The sequence below is a fragment of the Lissotriton helveticus genome, chromosome 1_1 (genome assembly GCF_964261635.1).
Source record: "Lissotriton helveticus chromosome 1_1, aLisHel1.1, whole genome shotgun sequence".
Classification (NCBI taxonomy): Eukaryota; Metazoa; Chordata; class Amphibia; order Caudata; family Salamandridae; genus Lissotriton; species Lissotriton helveticus.
Genome location: NC_136057.1, coordinates 1395284904 through 1395304923, shown reverse-complemented (window position 1 = coordinate 1395304923; position 20020 = coordinate 1395284904). Strand labels below are relative to the sequence as shown.

At 49.2% G+C, this 20020-nt stretch overlaps 1 protein-coding gene across 7 annotated transcripts in view; it reads right to left on the bottom strand.

The window, feature by feature from the left end:
- Positions 1-20020, bottom strand: part of LOC144825617 (coiled-coil domain-containing protein 159-like) — a 395593-nt gene that overhangs the window by 55127 nt on the left and 320446 nt on the right. For 5 of the 7 annotated variants that reach the window (XR_013609480.1, XR_013609460.1, XR_013609486.1 and 2 more), the window contains one exon: positions 4982-5091. The exons of the other annotated variants lie outside the window; for them this stretch is intronic. Coding sequence is in view for 1 of the 5 variants with exons in the window: in XM_078684170.1 (XP_078540296.1) it covers positions 4982-5091 (110 nt within the window). In the remaining 4 variants the exon portion in view is untranslated. The remainder of the gene's footprint in view (positions 1-4981; positions 5092-20020) is intronic. 7 annotated transcript variants of the gene reach the window in all.

The window sequence follows — 20020 nt, the reverse complement described above, 5'->3', positions numbered from 1 at the left end:
AAGACGTATGGGAACCACTCTTAGGGAAGAAAATCCTGCATCAGAGAACAAAGTAGAAAACCTGCGGCAGAAACCATAGAAGGCTTAGTAAGCAGCCAAAAGGAACACTCTATGCCAAAAAAGGGGGCTGAACCAGCAGTCAACTGAAGAAGTAGGCCAACCTAGGACTCCGAGGGCACATTATCTCTCACAGAAAGTGTATCATTCACCCCAACACCAGATGTCCATGACCAGTGGGATAACACCTCCCAGTAAGATCCGGAGGATCAACAAAACCACCTACCAAGTAGGAGGACGGAGCCCCGCAAAAAGACGCTGAATGGTGGAGACCGCATGAAGGACCCCGTCAAAGGGTAGATCAACCAAATGTTCCCTGATATTTTCAGGAAAAACAGCATCACGTAGCCAGGCATGGTGACGGAGAGCCACAAAAGTGGCCATAGCACAGCCGAGAGCATCGGCAACATCCTGTGCTGCACGAAGATTAGATGCGGCCAACTCCCTGCCATTCAACACATGGCTCCGCAGATCAGCTTGGGCACCCTCATGTGAGACATGAGAAAGAAGGGTCTCCACAGAGTCCCACAGACTGGAAATAGCCCTGGTCAACACACACAAAGTGTTAAGCGCCCACAAGGCAGCGCTGGACGAGGCAAAGACATTACGCCCCCATGAATCCAACCACCGGGCCTCCCGAGACGGAGGAAACAACACCATAGGCAAACACGGAAAGGCATTCCGCAGAAGAGAGCCTTGAGTAGAAGGGTGGAAAGAAAGACAGACAGGGTCTTGTGGAGCAGGGCGGTGATGATGCAGAAGTGCCTGAGGCACCGGATCACCCATGGCAGGGCGCCCCCAAGGCCCCATAAGAGAATTGTGGAGGGACGCTTCAAAGGGAAGGAACAACACCCGTCCACCAGAGCCCTGGTGGAGAACTTCCAAAAGGTTGTCTGTAGGAAACGGAGTGACAAGTTCACCCATCCGCAGAATACCAGTGACTGTGGAAATAGCCCGAACCAAGGCAACACTAGCCACGGAGGATAAAGTAATTCTTTCATGGGCGACGGCTGCAAACTGAACCGCCCATCCCCATGTCCAGGGGCAAGCGGCTAGTCCCGGAATAATGGGGGATCCACAGAGGAATGAAGAACTTGAGGGGCCCCAGTGGAAGACTGAGATACAGGTGGAAAAGCAATCCACGAGCCACGAAAAGAAGGGTACGAGGATTTAGGCCGTGGGGACGGCGAGGAACCGCCCCTGGAAGATGATGGCGAAAAGGCAACAATCCAGCGCCCTGTCTCCGGGGAGGAACACACCAACAGATGGCCGACCTCCAGAGAAGAAAGGACCTCAGGAGACGAATCCAGGACCTGCGCTGCCACGGCTCCGTGGAGTCTGCCACCGGCGCCTGATCGACTTCAATCGGCGCTGGAGTAGGCACTCGTGGCGCCGGGCCGACTCCTGCCACCACGTGCTCTCCACGAGGGTGGGGCGGGGTCGACGCCAGAACAGTGAGGGAATGTTATCGGCTTGACCTCAGATGGGGCAGCCACACGTGCGGAGGACCAAGGGGGGTTCGGGGGGCTCGGGAAAGCACCCCAGGTCCCTGCCTCCACCTGTGACTCCCCCGGAGCCGGGAAGGAAGGCTCCTAATGCCAAAGCGGCGCCGGCTCTACCTCTGGTGAGGCCGCTGCCTGGTCAGTGGACTGAGCGGGACTTGGGGACAAGCCCGGAGTCACAATGGTCTCCTGCAATGCCACAGGGAGCCCAGTAGGGATTTGCAGCGAGGCAGGGACACCAGGTGCCGAATAGGGGAGCCCCAAAAGACCGCACCTCGACAGCACCACCCTCCTACGACCTGGAGCCGGAAAGTCCGGCGCAGGGCCGGAGCCGCAGGCGACTCCGCGGTAGGCCCTGCATGAGGCAAGGGTTTCGCGGACGTCTCAGGAGGTGGAGGAAGGGCCAAAGAAGCCTGCAGTGCCACAGAATAGGCTGTCATTTGGGCCCTAGTTGCCTCAGTGCCGGAAAACGGCGGGTAGGGAGGCAACAGGCGGGGGCGCCTGTCCCGGGTGGAGCCGGAGCCCACCGTGGAAGGAGGACAGGGCCTCGGAGACAAACTGAAGGACCTACCAGCCGGTGAACCACGCCCAAAGGGCCGCGGCAAAAGACTATGTCGCAGACGAAACCAGCGGTTCCTTGATTCCGAGTTAGGGGACGGACGCTGGGATGACACCGACCTGGACAAGCGTGCCAACAGCAACTTCATTCGGCGCTCCCGCCATGACTTGGCTTAAGGTGCTGACAGGCGTCACAGCTCTCCGAGTCGTGGTGCTCACCCAGGCACCACATGCAAATTGGGTGAGGGTCCGTCGCCGACATGGGACGTGCACAGGAGGCACACGTTTTGAACCCCAAAGACATTTGCGCACTGTAAAAGAATGGAAGGCCCGAAAACAGGCCAGGACACAATCCAGATCCGCGCTGCACGCGGAAAAGAGAAAAAACTGACGTAGGCACGCCGGGGTGGGACTTATGTATCCTTGCTGATTTCGCGGACGACTTTAGGGCGGAGTCACATGGTGCCGGCATGCAGGGATGCTGTGGCAAAAAGTTTTCCAGATCCAGTCTCACGCCTGGGGATAATTCTACGATAAGGAATCTGCGGCTAGTAGTCTCTATCAGATTGGATTTTTAATAGATGGGAGGGTTTTTTGATAATTTACTAACACGCATTCTGCACTTTCACTATACCACGAATTTCAACCAATTGATATGATTGTATCTGATAGATATAGAAATGGTTGATATTCTGTCCATAATTTACAGATTAAGCAAAATGTGTGCATTATTTACGAATTTTAAGCTATGATACACATGGTATAGAATGATAGAGCATATGTGTGCTCATTTATGTGATTTAACACTTTGCACTTTAACTTAATGTGATCTTTTTCTGTCTTATATGGACGCTTTGATTTTACTGTTGAATATTCTGAAACATGCATCTACATTTGATAGTATTTAGCACTTCACACTTTAACTTAAAGTGATTTCTTTTTTCTTGATCTTTTTCTGTTTTATATGAAAGCTCTGATGTTATTCTGATTTTACTGTTGAATATTCTGAAGTATCCATAACTGATAGTATTTAGCATTTTGCACTTTAACTTAAAGCGATTTCTGGAACATGTATTTATATATGATAGTATTGTATGTTTGTAATACCTATGAACTCTCAATAAAAAAAAATATATATTTTTTAAAACAACCCTTCTAAACAGCAAATCAGTATGGGGCCACAATCTAATTTTGGGAATCAGCAAACATTTACCAACACCTAAAATGTGTCTCATAAATAGCAAAGACCTAATTTGCAGTTGCAAACTCCAAATCAGAGTGCTTGCAACCCTAAAACAAGTTCTAACATCTGCCCCATAGTTATGTCACAAGAGAGATTTATTCATCATAAAATTGTAATTATGCCAAGAAACAGTGGTTTATTGATGAAGTGGGTGCAAACGTTATAATGCATACAGTTTTATAGTGATAGGTGTGCAACATTACAGAGATACAGCAAAGTATATGAACAATAGGACTGTAGTAGACTTATGATCCCAAGAGGTTTATTAACCACAAGTATGTAATACAGGGCCAGATGTACAAAGAATAAATTCATAAAAAGTGGTTGCAACCAACTTTTGGCGAAAGGTTTATGATTTTGTGAATCATTCTATGTACTATAGGTCAGTTCACAAAATCAGCATCTGGAGTGAGTCACAATTCAGTCTACCTCATCTCTATTCAGGCGGTAGGTCACAAGTTGTGACTCACTCTGATTGGATGCCATCACAGGGAGGATGGCCTGCTGGGATCAGCAGACCATTTTGTCTGTGACTGAATTTTAATTAAGTACCTTTAAAAAAACAGGTGTAGCCCATTTTCCTTAAAGGAAGCGTGTCTGGATTTAAGAAAAAAAATTAACTTTTAAGAAAAAGTTTATGACTGGCAGAGGTCCCCAGGACCACTACCCACTCCCAAATATTTATTGTTTTCATTTTCATTTTCTCAATACTATGTATCATAGGCTTGTGACTGCAGTTTTGGTTACAAATCTTTGAGGGGTTACTTGCCCCTCAAAGGAGGCAGTACCTATTTTCAAAAGGATTGGGGTCCCTATCGGAATGGGTCACCACCTCCTTTGAGCAGCTGGTAACCTACCAATAGTTTGCAACCAAAATTACTTTCATAAAGCCATTGCTAAAGAGTATTTTGAATCGCTATTTGGAAGGGATGCCCTAAACACTCCCTTTCAAAAGTGTGCTTAACAAAGCATTTCCATACCCATTTAGTGATTCAAAAACCTGTTAGCGAATCAGAAAATGGGTTTAGTGTTTTAAAAAAGGCATTTAGTGATCACAAACCATGTGATTTAGACAACTGCATGCCTAGCAACCACTAAATGGGTTTGTGCATCTAGCCTACAGTTCAGATACTGAGAGGTTTGTAATGATAGTTGTGTAACAGACGTGGCAAGTTTATTAACGGTAGGACTGAAATGGCTTATACAGAGGTTTATATTGGTAGGTATGTAACAGAGTTATAAAATAGAGAGGTTTATTAATAATACAACTGTAAGAGTTAAACAGAGACATACAGCTAAACCTGTGAATGATAGAACTGTAGCAGATGAATGATGCATATATGTAATACAGTTATGACTATGATACCAGGAGTATAATGGGATATATATATAACAAATCCTATGCCTGAAACAGTTAGGAGTTAGAGGTTTATAGTAGGAGGTATGTAACAGAGTTACAATAAGAGGCATTAATGATATGACTCTAACAGAGTTATGCTATAACAGTCAGACCCGGTCATGTGGAATGTTTAGAAGTGACAGAGTACTGTTACAAAGAAGAGAATAATATTCATAAGGGAAGAAGCATCAGCGAAAGAGGTTTAATCGAGGAATGACGTACCATATACTTGCAATCTCCTTCTCCATGGGGTCCCGTCCACCCGTGGAGCAGCACGTGTCTGGGCAGTCTGGGATCACATCAGCTGTACTTCCCACCAACTGGCGCAATACCTGCCAGGGGCAAGAGTACTGTTACTTGGGGCTACTTGTATTCAAGTACTGTTACTTGGGGCTACTTGTATTCAAGTACTGTTACTTGGGCCTACTTGTTTTCCAGTACTGTACCTTGGGCCTACTTGTATTAGATATCCTGTGGTTGTTGAAGGGTTTGCAAGGGGAATTGTCATTTCTGTTATTCTGCAACAGGAGCCATGGGAGATGTTGGGCCACAACAGCTCAAGGCACTTATATATTTAGTTAGGTCTCTGCCAATGCTCCACCTTGCCTGGTGTATGTCATTACTTGGTCTGTAGGGTAGCAGACCAATTTCTGTTTGTCTCAAACCTTGACATTTGGAAGAAGTAGCAGTAGTAGTAACTTTATTCCATCGAAAAATGATCATTCACATAAAACTCCCATCATACATTAAAAAGAAATAGACAAAAACACATCATAAAAACATTATAGTTATAAAAATTAATTGAAGATAAAACATATACTTATCAATACTAAAACATCTATAAATGTAACCTCTTTTAAACCCAGGCCAAATTAATTTGTGCTTCCTCAAGAAAAATCACACGTTAGATTATGGTCAGTTACAATCATCATTTCAGATTGTTAAGACACGCAGCGGTGCAGCTTAGGTGACAAGAGAGGAAGAACTACAACACCCAGGAGCACGCCCGCCAGAACTAACACTCCCAGAAGGCTGTACGCGTCAACCGCGCTATGCGGGCGGGACCATTTAAACAACCCGGATGACAGCGGTCGGCGTCGGATATTCTGAACCGTAGACGCAGGTTCGTGGAGCAGCGAGGAAGACGGTGAGCTGTCAAAGCGCTGCCTTGACCTGTGTTTGCGGTGCAATAATATCCGACCTGACACTTCATCAATCTACCTCCTGGTCGAGTAATCGGTCATGGCCACCTTGGAGGATGTGTTGGCAGCGTTGGTAGACGTACAAAACGAGCTAGCCGCCTCATGCCAGGAAACGGCAGATTTAAGGGCTAGAGTGGATCTTCAACAGCGCAATCCGTTCAACGCGGGGGCGTCCACCACAGGAAACCCGGCTGCAGTGGTAGTTGAGATGCCTGTGGCCATTCCTCTGGCCACACCGGAGAGGTATAGTGGGGATCCTACCACGGTTCAGGTTTTCATAACGCAAGTGGCGCTACATTTCTCCTGTAAACCAAAGTCGTTTCCAACCAATCAGGCGAGAGTGGCCTTTATGATCTCGTACTTGGCAGGGAATGCAGCTCAATGGGCGGTTCCGTTGGTGAGCTGGGACGACCCGCTTCTGTACGACTGGGAACAATTCCAAGAAGAGTTTATAAAGGTGTTCGATAGGAGAGCGGATTCGTATACGGCAGACAGGGAACTGCTGGAATTGAAACAAGGCACCACCGGACTAGTCCATTATCTGAACGCATTCAGGCGCTTGGTTGCGGAATCCAAATGGCCCCCTGCCAAACAAACAGCGCTTTTTCACCAGGGACTGAGCGAGGACCTGAAAGACGTGATAGCGCAGATAGACCCACAACCAGTGCACTGTGAAGACCTGATCAGCCTGGCCCTTCGCCTCGACCATCGTCTTAGTGAAAGACGTGGAGGGGTGCATAAAAAGGACAAAGCCCCAACCGCTTCGGGGCATACGGCTGTCTCCGAACCCGCGCCCACACCCCGCGTTGACTCCATGGACATCGGGGCTGTCAGAGGTGGTTCTCCCAGACGCCTACATGGAGTACAGGGACGTCTTCGACGATAACCAAGCGGAAACAATCCCACTGCATAGGGTATACGACTGTCAAACAGACCTGGTCCCGGGAGCAACGATACCGAGCGGTAGGTTGTACGCCCTATCCGAGCCCGAAAATCTACACCTGCGGGCATACCTGGATACGATGCTTCGTCTGGGGTTCATCCGGCCCTCGAGATCCCCTGCGGCCTCACCGCTGTTCTTCATCCCGAAGGCCAACGGAGAACTCTGCGCTTGTGTGGATTTCAGGGCGCTCAACGCCATCACGGTTAAGAACCGATACCCACTGCCCCTCATCAACGTGCTCCTTGAACAAGTGAAGAAAGCCCATGTGTACACCAAGCTCGATCTGAAGGGGGCTTACCATCTGGTCCGCATGCGCCGCGGAGACGAGTGGAAGACGGCGTTCAAGACAAGGTTCGGCTTGTACGAGTACAGAGTTATGCCCTTTGGGCTATGTAACGCCCCCGCCGCCTTCCAGTTCTTTTTGAACGACGTGCTGAGAGACATCCTTGATGTATACGTCGTCGTATACATTGATGACATTCTGATCTATTCAGACACCCAAAAAGAACACGTGCAACATGTGGCTTCAGTGCTACAGATCCTGAGAGACAACTCGCTGTACTGTAAGCTCAGTAAATGTGACTTCCACGTGACGACGGTGGAGTTTCTGGGGGTCATGTTGAGCCCAGAAGGCCAAACCATGGCGGAGAGAAAGGTGAAAGCAGTAACAGACTGGCTGGAGCCGCGGAACATCAAGGACGTGCAGAGTTTTCTTGGCTTTGCCAACTTTTACCGCAGGTTCATAGAGGGGTTCTCTGGGCTGGTGGCGCCCATCACGCAGCTGTTGAGGAAGTCGGTGACTTTCATGTGGTCGGACGAGGCGGAGGGTGCATTCCGAGCATTGAAGCACGCCTTCGTGTCAGCTCCTGTTCTTGCCCACCCTGACCCGGATCAGCAGTACACGGTAGAGGCGGACGCCTCCGATCTAGCGGTAGGGGCCATACTGTCGCAGAAAAACCCTGTGACGGGCGTATTACATCCAGTTGCGTTCATGTCGCGCAAGTTAAATCTGGCGGAACGGAATTACCACATCGCCGAGAAGGAACTCTTGGCCATCAAGGATGCTTTTGCCGAGTGGAGACACCTGTTGATGGGGGCTAAGCACGTAGTGATGGTATACACTGACCATCGGAACCTCCAGTTCATGACTGCCGCGAGGCAATTGTCACCTCGCCAGCTAAGGTGGATGTTGTTCTTTTCCGGCTTTCACTTCACCATCACATACAGGCCAGGGACAGAAAACAGGAAGGCCGACGCGCTGTCTCGGCAAACCACAGAGGCTAGGAGACCCCAACCGACAATTAAGTCCATCATCAGCCCGAGTGCGGTGGTAGGGGCAATACAGCCTGGAACATTCCTACGCGATGTCCAGAAAGGAGTCACCTTTCAATGGAAAACCTGGCTGCGGAGCCACGAGGAGTGGCAGGTCCGCGACGGAATCCCAGTTAGGGGCAGCCGGGTGTTGGTACCTAACGCACGTCTGCAGAAACAGGTGTTCATGTGGTGCCATGAATCGGCCAGTGCTGGACACTTCGGACTGGAAAAGACGGTCGCCTACGCATCACGTCAGTTCTGGTGGCCAACGTTGAGAGCGGATGTGCGGGACTGGGTCAACGCTTGTGCGATCTGCGCTGCTATGAAACCGGATCACAAACGCCCCCAGGGGCTGCTGCAACCCCTACCGACTCCCACCAGGCCATGGGACCGCATCTCCCTGGATTTCATAGTGGGGTTACCCGAGGACAAGGGCTGTACTGCCATTCTTGTGATCGTCGACTATCTCACCAAGATGGGTCGGTTTCTCGCATGCAAGGGAGTACCCACGGCTGGACAATTGGCAGTCATGCTTCTTAAGGAGGTGGTAAGGGCTCACAGCCTCCCCAGCGTTATCGTTTCGGACCGTGGATCGCAGTTCACGGCCAGATTCTGGAAGACCTGGTGTTCGGCACTCCATGTCACTTCTGCATTATTCACCAGCTACCATCCGCAAACAGATGGCCAGACTGAACGCCTCAACCAAACGTTGAAGCAATACCTCCGCTGTTACATCGACCAGGGAAAGGAGGAATGGGTGGACCTGTTGTGGCTTGCGGAAATCGCGTACAACAACGCCACGCACGCATCAACCAAGGTATCACCATTTTACTGCAACTACGGGCATCATCCCAGGTTCCTCCCTTTGGCGCACCCCACAACAACGTCGGGAGTTCCTGAAACCACCAGAAGGGTGGCACATATCCGGGATACCGTGGTGAGAGCAAGGACGTGTTTGGAAGAGGCCAAGCGAAGATACAAAACATCGGCGGATAAAAGAAGGAGGCCGGGACCGCTGTATCAGGCAGGGGATTACGTATGGGTGTCTTCCAGGAACCTCTGTTTCCGCAAACACAGCGTTTTTCATCCTCGGTTCATCGGACCCTACCGTATCAAGGACTGCCTCAGCCCAGTGAACGTACGGTTGGAATTGCCGGACAACCTAAGGATCCACCCAGTATTCCATATCTCGCTGCTCAAGCCCTCCAAGGCGCCCAGACATCCTGCAACTCCACCGGTGTTGGTGGATGGTGAGAAAGAATACGAAGTCCACTGCATCAGGGATTCACGATGGCGCAGGGGTAAGCTGTGGTACCTGGTTGCATGGAAAGGGTACGGGCAAGAGGAGGAGTCCTGGGAGCCTGTTGCTGGGATCTGTGCGCCGAGGCTGCTATCCGCTTGCCACAGAAAGCACCCGACCAAGCCCAGTCCGGCGAGTGGGCCCTGACGGGAGTGGGATGTATTGTTAAGACACGCAGCGGTGCAGCTTAGGTGACAAGAGAGGAAGAACTACAACACCCAGGAGCACGCCCGCCAGAACTAACACTCCCAGAAGGCTGTGCGCGTCAACCGCGCTATGCGGGCGGGACCATTTAAACAACCCGGATGACAGCGGTCGGCGTCGGATATTCTGAACCGTAGACGCAGGTTCGTGGAGCAGCGAGGAAGACGGTGAGCTGTCAAAGCGCTGCCTTGACCTGTGTTTGCGGTGCAAACAGCCCGCAGCGTTACCTTGTGGACTTCGGTCCTTCCGTTCAGTCTCAGTCCCCGCTCGAGGGTTCTCGAGTGTGTTAAGACTTCAAAACTCGCAATACTTCCGAGACAGTCCCCGCTCGAGGGTTAACGAGCATTACGAACACCTGTTCGTGTAGTACCTTCTTGGCAGTCCCCGCTCGAGGGTTATCGAGCGCAAGGACGCTGAACTTTGGTTGTACATTATTGCCAGTCCCCGCTCGAGGGTTATCGAGCGCAAGGACGCTGAATTTGGTTGTACCTTATTGCCAGTCCCCGCTCGAGGGTTATCGAGCGCAAGGACGTATCGACACATATTGCCAGTCCCCGCTCGAGGGTTATCGAGCGTGGAGAACAGACCCGTATTATTTTGCGTTGTTCATAGCGTTTGCCCTCCGTTGGAAGCGTGTCAGGACGGACACGCATGCGGAGGACGGTACGGAAGGAGTAAGAGACCCAAAGGGTTCTTTCAGTATTGAGTGGCATTGTCGGCCATTAATTATCACAGTGTCCTCTGTTGGAAGGTGCTAGGACGAGCATCATTGCAGAGGACGGTTAGATATGTGACCGTGACATTTCGATACCTCCATTTGTGTACCAGTTTACCCTTCGGTGGGCTTCTCTTAATAAAGAGCTTTTGAAATCCTCTAAAGAAGCCTGGTACGTCCTCTGTGTGGTTAACAGGGGGTGTGGGCTGGGTTGCTCGATCCCGAGGGAATCAGGATTACACAGATTTAGAAGAAGGCCACTCCAAAAAGCAATCGTTACACAGCCTGTTACTTGTTGGTGGGTAACATCTTAATCCTGGCCCACCAGGCATATGACAAGTATCTCATTAACGTGAACACAAGCCATTTAGTAGTGTCAGATCAAAACACACGTAAGGCTTCTGCTGGTCCTGTAAATGACAAAAGTGGACATGTCGGGATTATCCATCTTTTCCTAATGTGTGCGTAGTGGGGACAGATGACCATGAAATGTTCTAATGGTTCGAAGCTAAGACTGCACACAGGACACAATGGGGTTACAGTGGCATTCTTCCATTTACTTTTGGTGGCATTCAAAGGCAAAGTTCCAATCCTAAATTGTAGGTAACGTGCACGTGGGGATTCAATTAAATGAGGAAGCACCTCTTTCATCGTGACTTTTGGATCCTCCCATAAAGCCCCCAACCCCAATTTGAACAGCCACTGCTTGACCTCCCTAAACCAGACCATTGCCCAGCCTGTTTCAAGGATTTGTAATTCAGGTATTTCTTCTTTGTCTGGATGGATTAGTTACTTACCTGTAATCCTAGTTCTCTTCCAGGGGTATCCTCATCAAAGTCATAAGCATTAGAATATTCCCGCCCATGCGCGGGACCCCGGAAACAATATATTATATGTGCCCCACATATATATAGACATATATATATAAATATATATATATATAAAAATAAGCAATTGCAGCCAAATAAAAACAACAGAGCTGTAATATGCTGTGAAGAATTTCCACCATACAGTGTATTTTGCATTAGAAACATGAGAAACAACACCAATGCTTGTTTAGAAACTGTTTTAATGCTTAAAAAACAGTAGAAATTCTCATAACACACTGTAAACATATACAGCTCCCAGGCTGCATTGCAAATCCCCAGTCTAAAAAGACTGGAAAGCTAACCTGTAGCTGAATGCACTAAAACTGACGCTGTGCCTTTAAGGCACCTCTGCCCCTAGCTTCCCATCATGCCTCAGGGGTTACAGTTAGGTCAGTTGTTCTTTTCGGAGACTGAAAACCAAACCATGGTAATAACAGGTTAAAAAACATCTCCTATGTAATAAACAAAGTCCTTTGCCCGGGGAGGCGGGAGGGTTGCTTATGACTTTGATGAGGATACCCCTGGAAGAGAACTAGGATTACAGGTAAGTAACTAATCCTTCTCTTCCAGGGGATCCTCATCAATAGTCATAAGCATTAGAATAGAGTAGCGAGCCTCACCTCATCCCTGCGGGCAAAGGAATCAACAGATAACATTCATATCCGTAGGCCCAAGAATAGGCCTTATTCTACCCAAAAAGGTTTCTCAAGGAGGCTTGGCCTACTTGAGAATCCGCTCTGGAATCAGACTCTAGGCAATAATGCCTTGTAAAGGTATGGACTGATTTCCATGTCGCAGCCTTGCATATTTCTGACATAGGAATGTCATGCAAAAAAGCTATTGTGGCTGCTTTCCCTCTAGTGGAATGAGCTTTGGGTGATTGCAACAAAGGTTTGCCAGCCAGCTGGTATGCTAGTTTGATACAAGAGACAATCCATCTGGAGATGGATCTTTTGGCTGCTGCAAACCCGGTCCTCATTGCACCATAATTGACAAAGAGTTGGTCTGTCTTTCTGGTGTCCTTCGTTCTTTCTAGGTAAAACTTTAGCACCCGTTTAAGATCTAACGAGTGCAACGACCTCTCAGCTGGGGTCGAAGGGTTAGGAAAGAACGAAGGAAGGGTAATCGTTTGATTTATATGAAAATCCGATACCACCTTTGGAAGGAAAGATGGGTGAGCCCTCATTACCACTCTGTTGTGGTGAAACACAGTGTAAGGTTCCTTGGTGCAGAGTGCTTGTATCTCGCTAACCCTGCGCGCAGAGGTTATTGCCACCAAGAAGGCCGCCTTCCAAGTGAGATGCTGCAAGGAGGCCTTGTGTATAGGCTCAAACGGTGTAGACATCAGTCTGGAGAGAACCAGGTTCAACTCCCAGGGAGGAGAAGGATTTCTCACAGGGGGATAGACCTTCTTTAATCCCTGAAGGAAATCCTTCACCACTGGGACCTGAAAAAACGATGTTTGTGTAGGTGATTTTCTGTACGCTACTATGGCGGATAAATGAACCCTAATAGAAGCGTATTTCAACCCTGATGTCGCTAAGTATAGGAGGTATGGCAGGACTACCTCTTCTTGCCCTTTGGTGGGATCAAAGCCATGGTCCTTACACCAAATGAAAAATCTTTTCCACTTGAACGCATAAGACGTCCTTGTGGAAGGTCTCTTTGCCTCTCTTAAAATATTCATACATTCCGGAGGCAGATTTAAGTGTCCATATTGCAAGACCTCAGGAGCCATGCAGTCAGGTTCAGCGAAGGGAGGTTGGGATGCAGGATCCTCCTGTCCATCTTGCTCAGCAGGTCTGGCCTGCACGGCAGACGTCTGTGTGGACACAGCGACAGATGTAACAGATCTGGATACCACCATTGTCGCGGCCAATCCGGGCAATTAGGATCATGTCCATGCTCGATCTGATGAGCTTGGCCACCACCTTCGGAATCAGTGCCAGAGGGGGAAAAGCATAAGCGAACATTCCTGTCCACTCCAGCAGGAGAGCGTTCCCTTGCGTCCCTGGCCGGTGGAACCTGGACGAGAAGGCGTGGCATTTGGCGTTTTCGTCGTCCGCAAATAAGTCTATGTCTGGACGACCCCAGCAACGGAAGAGTTCTTCGACCACTTCGTCGTGTAGCACCCAGTCTGGCTGATCTTCGAAGTGCCTGCTGAGTGCGTCTGCTTTTGTGTTTAGCTCGCCTGGAAGGTGCACTGCCACCACCGACAGTCCCCGAGCCAGAAGCCAGTGCCAGATTGTCTGGGCCTCCAGAGACAGAGGGCGAGATCGAGTTCCTCCCTGCTTGTTCAGATAGAACATAGTTGTAGTGTTGTCTGTCTGAACCAGGACTTTGTCCGTTGTTATTGCTGGAAAGAACGCTTTGAGCGCCAGATGAACTGCTCGAAGCTCCAGCATGTTGATGTGGTATATCTGAAGGTTGGTCGACCAGCGACCCTGAATCTGAAGATGACCCATGTGAGCACCCCAGCCTTCTAGAGATGCGTCCATTACCACAGACAGCGAAGGAAGAGGTTGCTGAAAAGGGACTCCCTGCAGGCCATTCCGAGGGCGAGTCCACCACTGTATTGAGGTCAGTGCTGCTTGAGACAGGATGATTCGATCCTCCCAATCTCCAGTCGCTTGGTCCCACTGATCCTCCACAGACTCTTGTAGAGGCCGCATCCTCAACCTGGCGTTCGGTATTAGGAAGATGCAGGACGCCATGGAGCCCAATAGAGACGCTACGTCTCGCACCTTTGGACGAGGAACCTGAAGTAACTTTTTGCATTTTTGTCCCATGGAAGATAGTCTCTCTTGCGAAGGAAACGCTCTTCCTAACTTTGTGTCTAGAACTGCTCCCAGATAGTGGATAGTTTGCGTGGGCTGTAGGATCGATTTTTCTGAGTTCACATGGAGGCCGAGCCTGTGTAGCTGTTGGAGACACAGGTGACAGTCTTTGGTGGCTTGACGAGGCGACGGACTCTTCAGGAGCCAGTCGTCTAGATATGGGTACACAAAGAGACCTTTTTTGTGTAGACACGCCGCTACCACTGCCATGCACTTGGTGAAGACCCTTGGTGCGGATTTGAGTCCGAAAGGAAGCACTTTGAACTGGTAATGCTTGGACCCTACCAGGAACCTCAAGTATTTTCGATGACCTGGTGAAATAGGAATGTGGAAGTACGCGTCTTGTAAATCCACCGAACACATCCAATCTCCGATTTGTAGATGAGGACATATTTGGTGGAGTGCCAACATGCGAAACTTCTCTTTGACCACCACTTTGTTGAGGAGTCGAAGATCCAAAATCGGTCTGAATTTGCCTTCTTGGTCTTTTTTGGGGACAAGGAAATATCTTGAGTACACTCCTTTCCCCCTTTGGGATAGGGGTACCTCTTCGATTGCGTTTTTCTTTAAGAGGACGCTCACTTCCCTTTTGAGGAGCTCTAGTTGGTACGAGCGAGACTTTTTTGGAGGAGCCGGTTGTGGTTTCTTCCTGAAACGTAGCGCATATCCATTGCGCAGTATATTCAGCACCCACCGATCTTTCGTGATGCTGACCCACTCTGCCAGATGTTGTGCAGCACTTCCTCCCACTGGAGTGGGTAACGGTGTCAGAGGAAGCCACTGCTCAGGCCTTGCCTCCTCTAGGTGTGGTAGAGGACTGATGATGTCCGCCTCTGCTTCTGCTCGACCTTCCTCCTCTGTATTGTGGCTTTCCTTGTGGCTTGTTTTGAGACCATTGAGGGGTTTGAACCCTCTGTTGGCCTCCCCGGTTCTTGTTGGTCTTGAAGCGTCGTTTGAACGGTGCTTTCTGTTTTTCCAGACCTACTGCCTTTACTGTGTCTAACTCAGTCTTCATACGGGCCATTTCCTGATCGGCATGCTCCCCGAAGAGTGAAGATCCGGAAAAAGGTAGATTGAGGATGCGCTGCTGGGCATCTGGTTTGAGCCCAGTTAAACGCAGCCAAGAGGATCTCCTCGCACATATCCCATGTGAGTAGTTATGTCCAGCTAGAAGGGCGTTATCTGCTGATGAACTAATCATTTGGTTTGCCACCAAACAGCCCTCCGTAACTGTCTCCTCAAAGTCCTTCTGGTCCTCCTTGGGCAATTTCCCTTTGAATCGTTCCATGGAGTCCCATAGGGCTCTATCGTACCTTCCCAGAAGGGCTGATGCACTAGAGACTTTCAGGGATGAAGCTGCTGTGCTGCATACCTTGCGTCCCCAAGAATCTTGCGTCTTGCTGTCTTTGTCAGGAGGAACTGACGAAGAAGGGGCGACTGTGTGATTCTTCTTAGCTGAGGCTACAATAACTGAGTCCGCCGCAGGCTCACCTTTAACAAAGATAGGATCTGAGTCGGCCGGCCTATATTTTTTCTGGATACGTGCCGGTACCGCCCTGATCGTTGCTGGCGTGAGGAAAACCTCTTTGATTGGGTCCATTATTCCTGGAACTAATGGGAGCAACGGCCGTGTATATGATTTGTGATGAAGGGTCTCAAAAATCACAGTAGTGGACACCTCTGGAGTGGTCATCTCTATATTCAGCTTGTGAGCACCCCTTTGTAAGACGTCCAGATACGTGTTGACGTCGTCAAGAGGGGAAGCTCTTGAGCGAGGGCTGTCTGCCAGCGTTGGAGAGTAATCCCCTTTAGAAGATCCAGGTGAAGATGGAGAGGAGGATGATGGAGTTCTTCTTCTCCTGTGGTGAAAATGCTTCTTCCTCCCCGGTGATCTCCTAGGTCGTTCCACCCTTCGAGGAGAACGTGATACCCTCTGATGTACTGGAGATCTCGATCTCTCAGTCCGTACCTCCTTTCTCGGTGTTCGAGATTTGGGTTGCTCCCTCCTTGGCGATCGGGAGACCCTAGGGGCATGCGACCTGTCCGCTCCTCTCTCTCGTGAGCGTGATCGGTGAATGGCAGGACTCTGTCCATCTGCCTCTTCTGTTTGCTGAAGAGGGGACCTGTGGACTGGATTCAAGTACCTTTGAAGTCTCTCTGGTGCCTTAGAATCCTTCCAATTGCTCAAAGGAGCATACCATCTTGGCGAGAATCTTATATGTGAAGTGTACCCCCGCTGGGGACTCTTTTGTACAGGACTCCTACTCCTAGAAGATGACCCCGTTGAACCCGAGGCACTTGAGGAGGAATGGAGCGAAGCAGATTGTGTCACTAGGACTGTCGAAGGCACCGAAGGAGATCTCCGTCTCACCGGTGTTGGAGGATGCCTCAAAAGCCTTTCCCTCGACGTCGAACGCCTCTGCGGCGTCGACGGAGTGATAACCTTCGGCGTTGAATGCTTCGACGTTGACCTGTGGTCCCTCGACGTCGATCGGCGATGATGAGCCGACGGCGGAGTCTTCTCCCTCGACGTCGAACGGCGTTGCCCTGCCGCCGACGAAGGTCTCGACGTCGAACGGCGTTGCCCTGCCGTCGACGAAGGTCTCGACGTCGAACGGCGTTGCCCTGCCGTCGACGGAGCTCTCGACGTCGACCGACGTTGGTCTGTCGGCGACGGAGATGGCAATCGACAATGTCCTGTCGTCGACGATGCCCTTGATGTCGACCTGGCATGTGGCGACGGCGGAGGATCGGACATCCTCGACGTCGAGCGCCGACGTGCCTTCGATGATCCCTTCCTCGACGACGATCGTCCGAGGGGGCTCTTGCTCCTCGACGCCGAGCGCCTCCGTGGAGACGTCGGCGGAGGTGTCACACTCTTCGAAGCCTGTCGACGTCGAGACGACGGCGAGTGTGATCTGTCTCTCGACGCCGACCGTCGCCTGGTTGACGGCGGCGGAGTTGACTTATGTCTTGACGTCGATCTTCTCGTGGACGGCGATCTCGTGGCTTCTCTCGACGCCGATCGTCGCCTAGTTGACGACGGCGGAGCTTTCTTCGACGTCGGAGAACTTCTTTTCGACGACGATTTCCTCATCGACGCCGATCTCGACGTCGACGGAGCTTTTTCTCTCGAACTGTCCATCAGATGTCGTTTTTTCAGCGCCGAGCCCGGTGCTGAGGTTGATGGACGCTCTGACTTGCCTTTGGAGGGAGTTCTGGGTCTCTTTGAACTCTTCCTCTCTGTAGATCTTCCTCTCATGGATCTCTGGGCCAGACCATAGAGCCTGTTCCTCTCTCGGTCTTTAAGAGTTCTGTCAGACAGATTTTTACAATGGGAACAGTCTTTAGGATCATGATCCTCTGGCAAGCATAAAATACAGACCTCATGAGAGTCCGTTTTTGCCTTCTTGTGTCCACAAGAAGGGCAATCATCAAATAATGAGGGCATCCTGACAGGAAAACCTCACAAAAAATTGACTGCTAAGCAGTTATTTACTTGACTCTGATGTGAAAAGTCAAAGTAAATCAAAAAATTGTTCTTTTGAAGATTTTCTGACTGAAAAAGGCAGAAAAATGTGGAGCTGTGTATCCAGGTCCTTCCTGAAGGAGCCGGAAAGAACAACTGACCTAACTGTAACCCCTGAGGCATGATGGGAAGCTAGGGGCAGAGGTGCCTTAAAGGCACAGCGTCAGTTTTAGTGCATTCAGCTACAGGTTAGCTTTCCAGTTTTTTTAGACTGGGGATTTGCAATGCAGCCTGGGAGCTGTATATGTTTACAGTGTGTTATGAGAATTTCTACTGTTTTTTAAGCATTAAAACAGTTTCTAAACAAGCATTGGTGTTGTTTCTCATGTTTCTAATGCAAAATACACTGTATGGTGGAAATTCTTCACAGCATATTACAGCTCTGTTGTTTTTATTTGGCTGCAATTGCTTATTTTTATATATATATATATATTTATATATATATGTCTATATATATGTGGGGCACATATAATATATTGTTTCCGGGGTCCCGCGCATGGGCGGGAATATTCTAATGCTTATGACTATTGATGAGGATCCCCTGGAAGAGAACTGAGTCTTACTAGTCCAGAGTGTTAACCAGAACACTAGTACCTTCAATTCAGCAATACAACAATGAGTGAAATGCTCTTTGACCCTAGGTCTAGACTTACTGGGAATAATGGCGTGTTAATTGTGAGGTTTAAAATTGATCTTATAAATGTATTTTCCACCACATCTAGGCACTTCAATTGTTCCATGCCCCATAGCTTGGCACCATAAGGAGCGGCGCCCAGCCCTCTGGCCCGATGCATTTCAATAGCAGGGGAAATTGGGTGGAAACCATATCAATTAAGTTTCTTAACAATTGCACTGTCAACATGCTGAAGTTGCAAAACTGCTCTTTGTACTTGGTAGACCATGTCAGATTACTGGTTAATCCTACTACTATATTGTCAAAGACCTTGAGCTGGTCTAAAACATTTGAGCCCAGCCTCTGTTTCGCTTTAAAAGATTAATGAGCATTAAAAGCTATGAACTTGGTCTTAGAGCAATTGATCTTGAGGCCACGATCATTGCAGGCTGTTGCAAACATATTTAAAACATTCGGCATGCCCATTGGAGTTTTGGAAATTAGCAGCATATCGTCCACAAAGAGGAGAGAGGGAATTAATCTACCTGTTAATTTAGGGGGATCACCCACACAATCAAACAGTGCGTTGATGAGACCATTCATATATGAAGTAAACAGGGTTGGAGCCAACAGACAACCTTTTGAGATATGTATATATTTAGTTAGGTCTCAACTAGTGCTCCACCAGACTTGGGTGTAATTATCTTGATGCAGTCGGACTATGAGTTGTAACAGGCTGCTAGGCATCCAAAGATCCCTCAGGGCGACCCATAACTTGGAATGATTGATGGAATTAAAGGCTGATTTAAGATCCACAAACACAACATACAGGCGTCTCTTCCCAAGTGTAACTTCCTTCCATATGACCAATAGGAAAAGCAACACCTGATCCAAAGCGCTTGTGGATACCCTAAACCAGCTTCCAAGTGAGACAGTATATTATTTTCCTCGATCCAAGAGTGTAGGTGAGTCAAGATCAGTTTGCAAAAGACTTTCAATGCATGGTCTATGAGACTTATAGCAGAAGGGGGGTGGGAGGACACTGCTTCACCCCCCAGCACTGTTCACCTGTTGGTAAATGCAGTTCACTTTAAATGCTTACTTGAATTTTTGCTGACGTGTTTCACCAAACTTAGTGCAGATTAGTGTTGTGAATCTCTAGACACATGTGTTTCTGTATATTATCCTTCATCGGTAGAGATAAAAAACGAGATTCATCTGGGGTTGCAGAGAAAGCTGCCACAATCCTTTCAGGTCTCAGTACCTCGTCAGTTCAATGGCTCAAGGGAGCCTTTTTAAACAGAAGGGAGATGGAAGCACACAGCTTCACCTCCCTGCTTACTTGAAGTGAACTGCATTTACCATAATGCTAAGTGGTGAGCTGTGCTGGAGGTGAAGCAAAAAAGGAGCATGAGTAGGGAACAGGATAGGAGGGACAGCAACATGGAGAGGGAGGGGCAGCAATAGGCAGAAGGAAAGTGGGCAGCAACAGGGAGCAGGCAGGGGGAAGAAAAGCAGCACCCAAAGAAGAAGAAAACAAGTGAAAAAACAAGAGGGATAAGAAGACGAGGGGGAGCTCTACCGCCCTCACTCTACCACTCTCTACCGCCCTCACTCTACCACCCTCACTTTACTGCTCTACCGCCCTGACTCTACCACTTTACCGCCCTCACTCTACTCCCCTCACGCCCTCACTCTACCGCCCTCACTCTACCACTCTACTGCCCTCACTCTA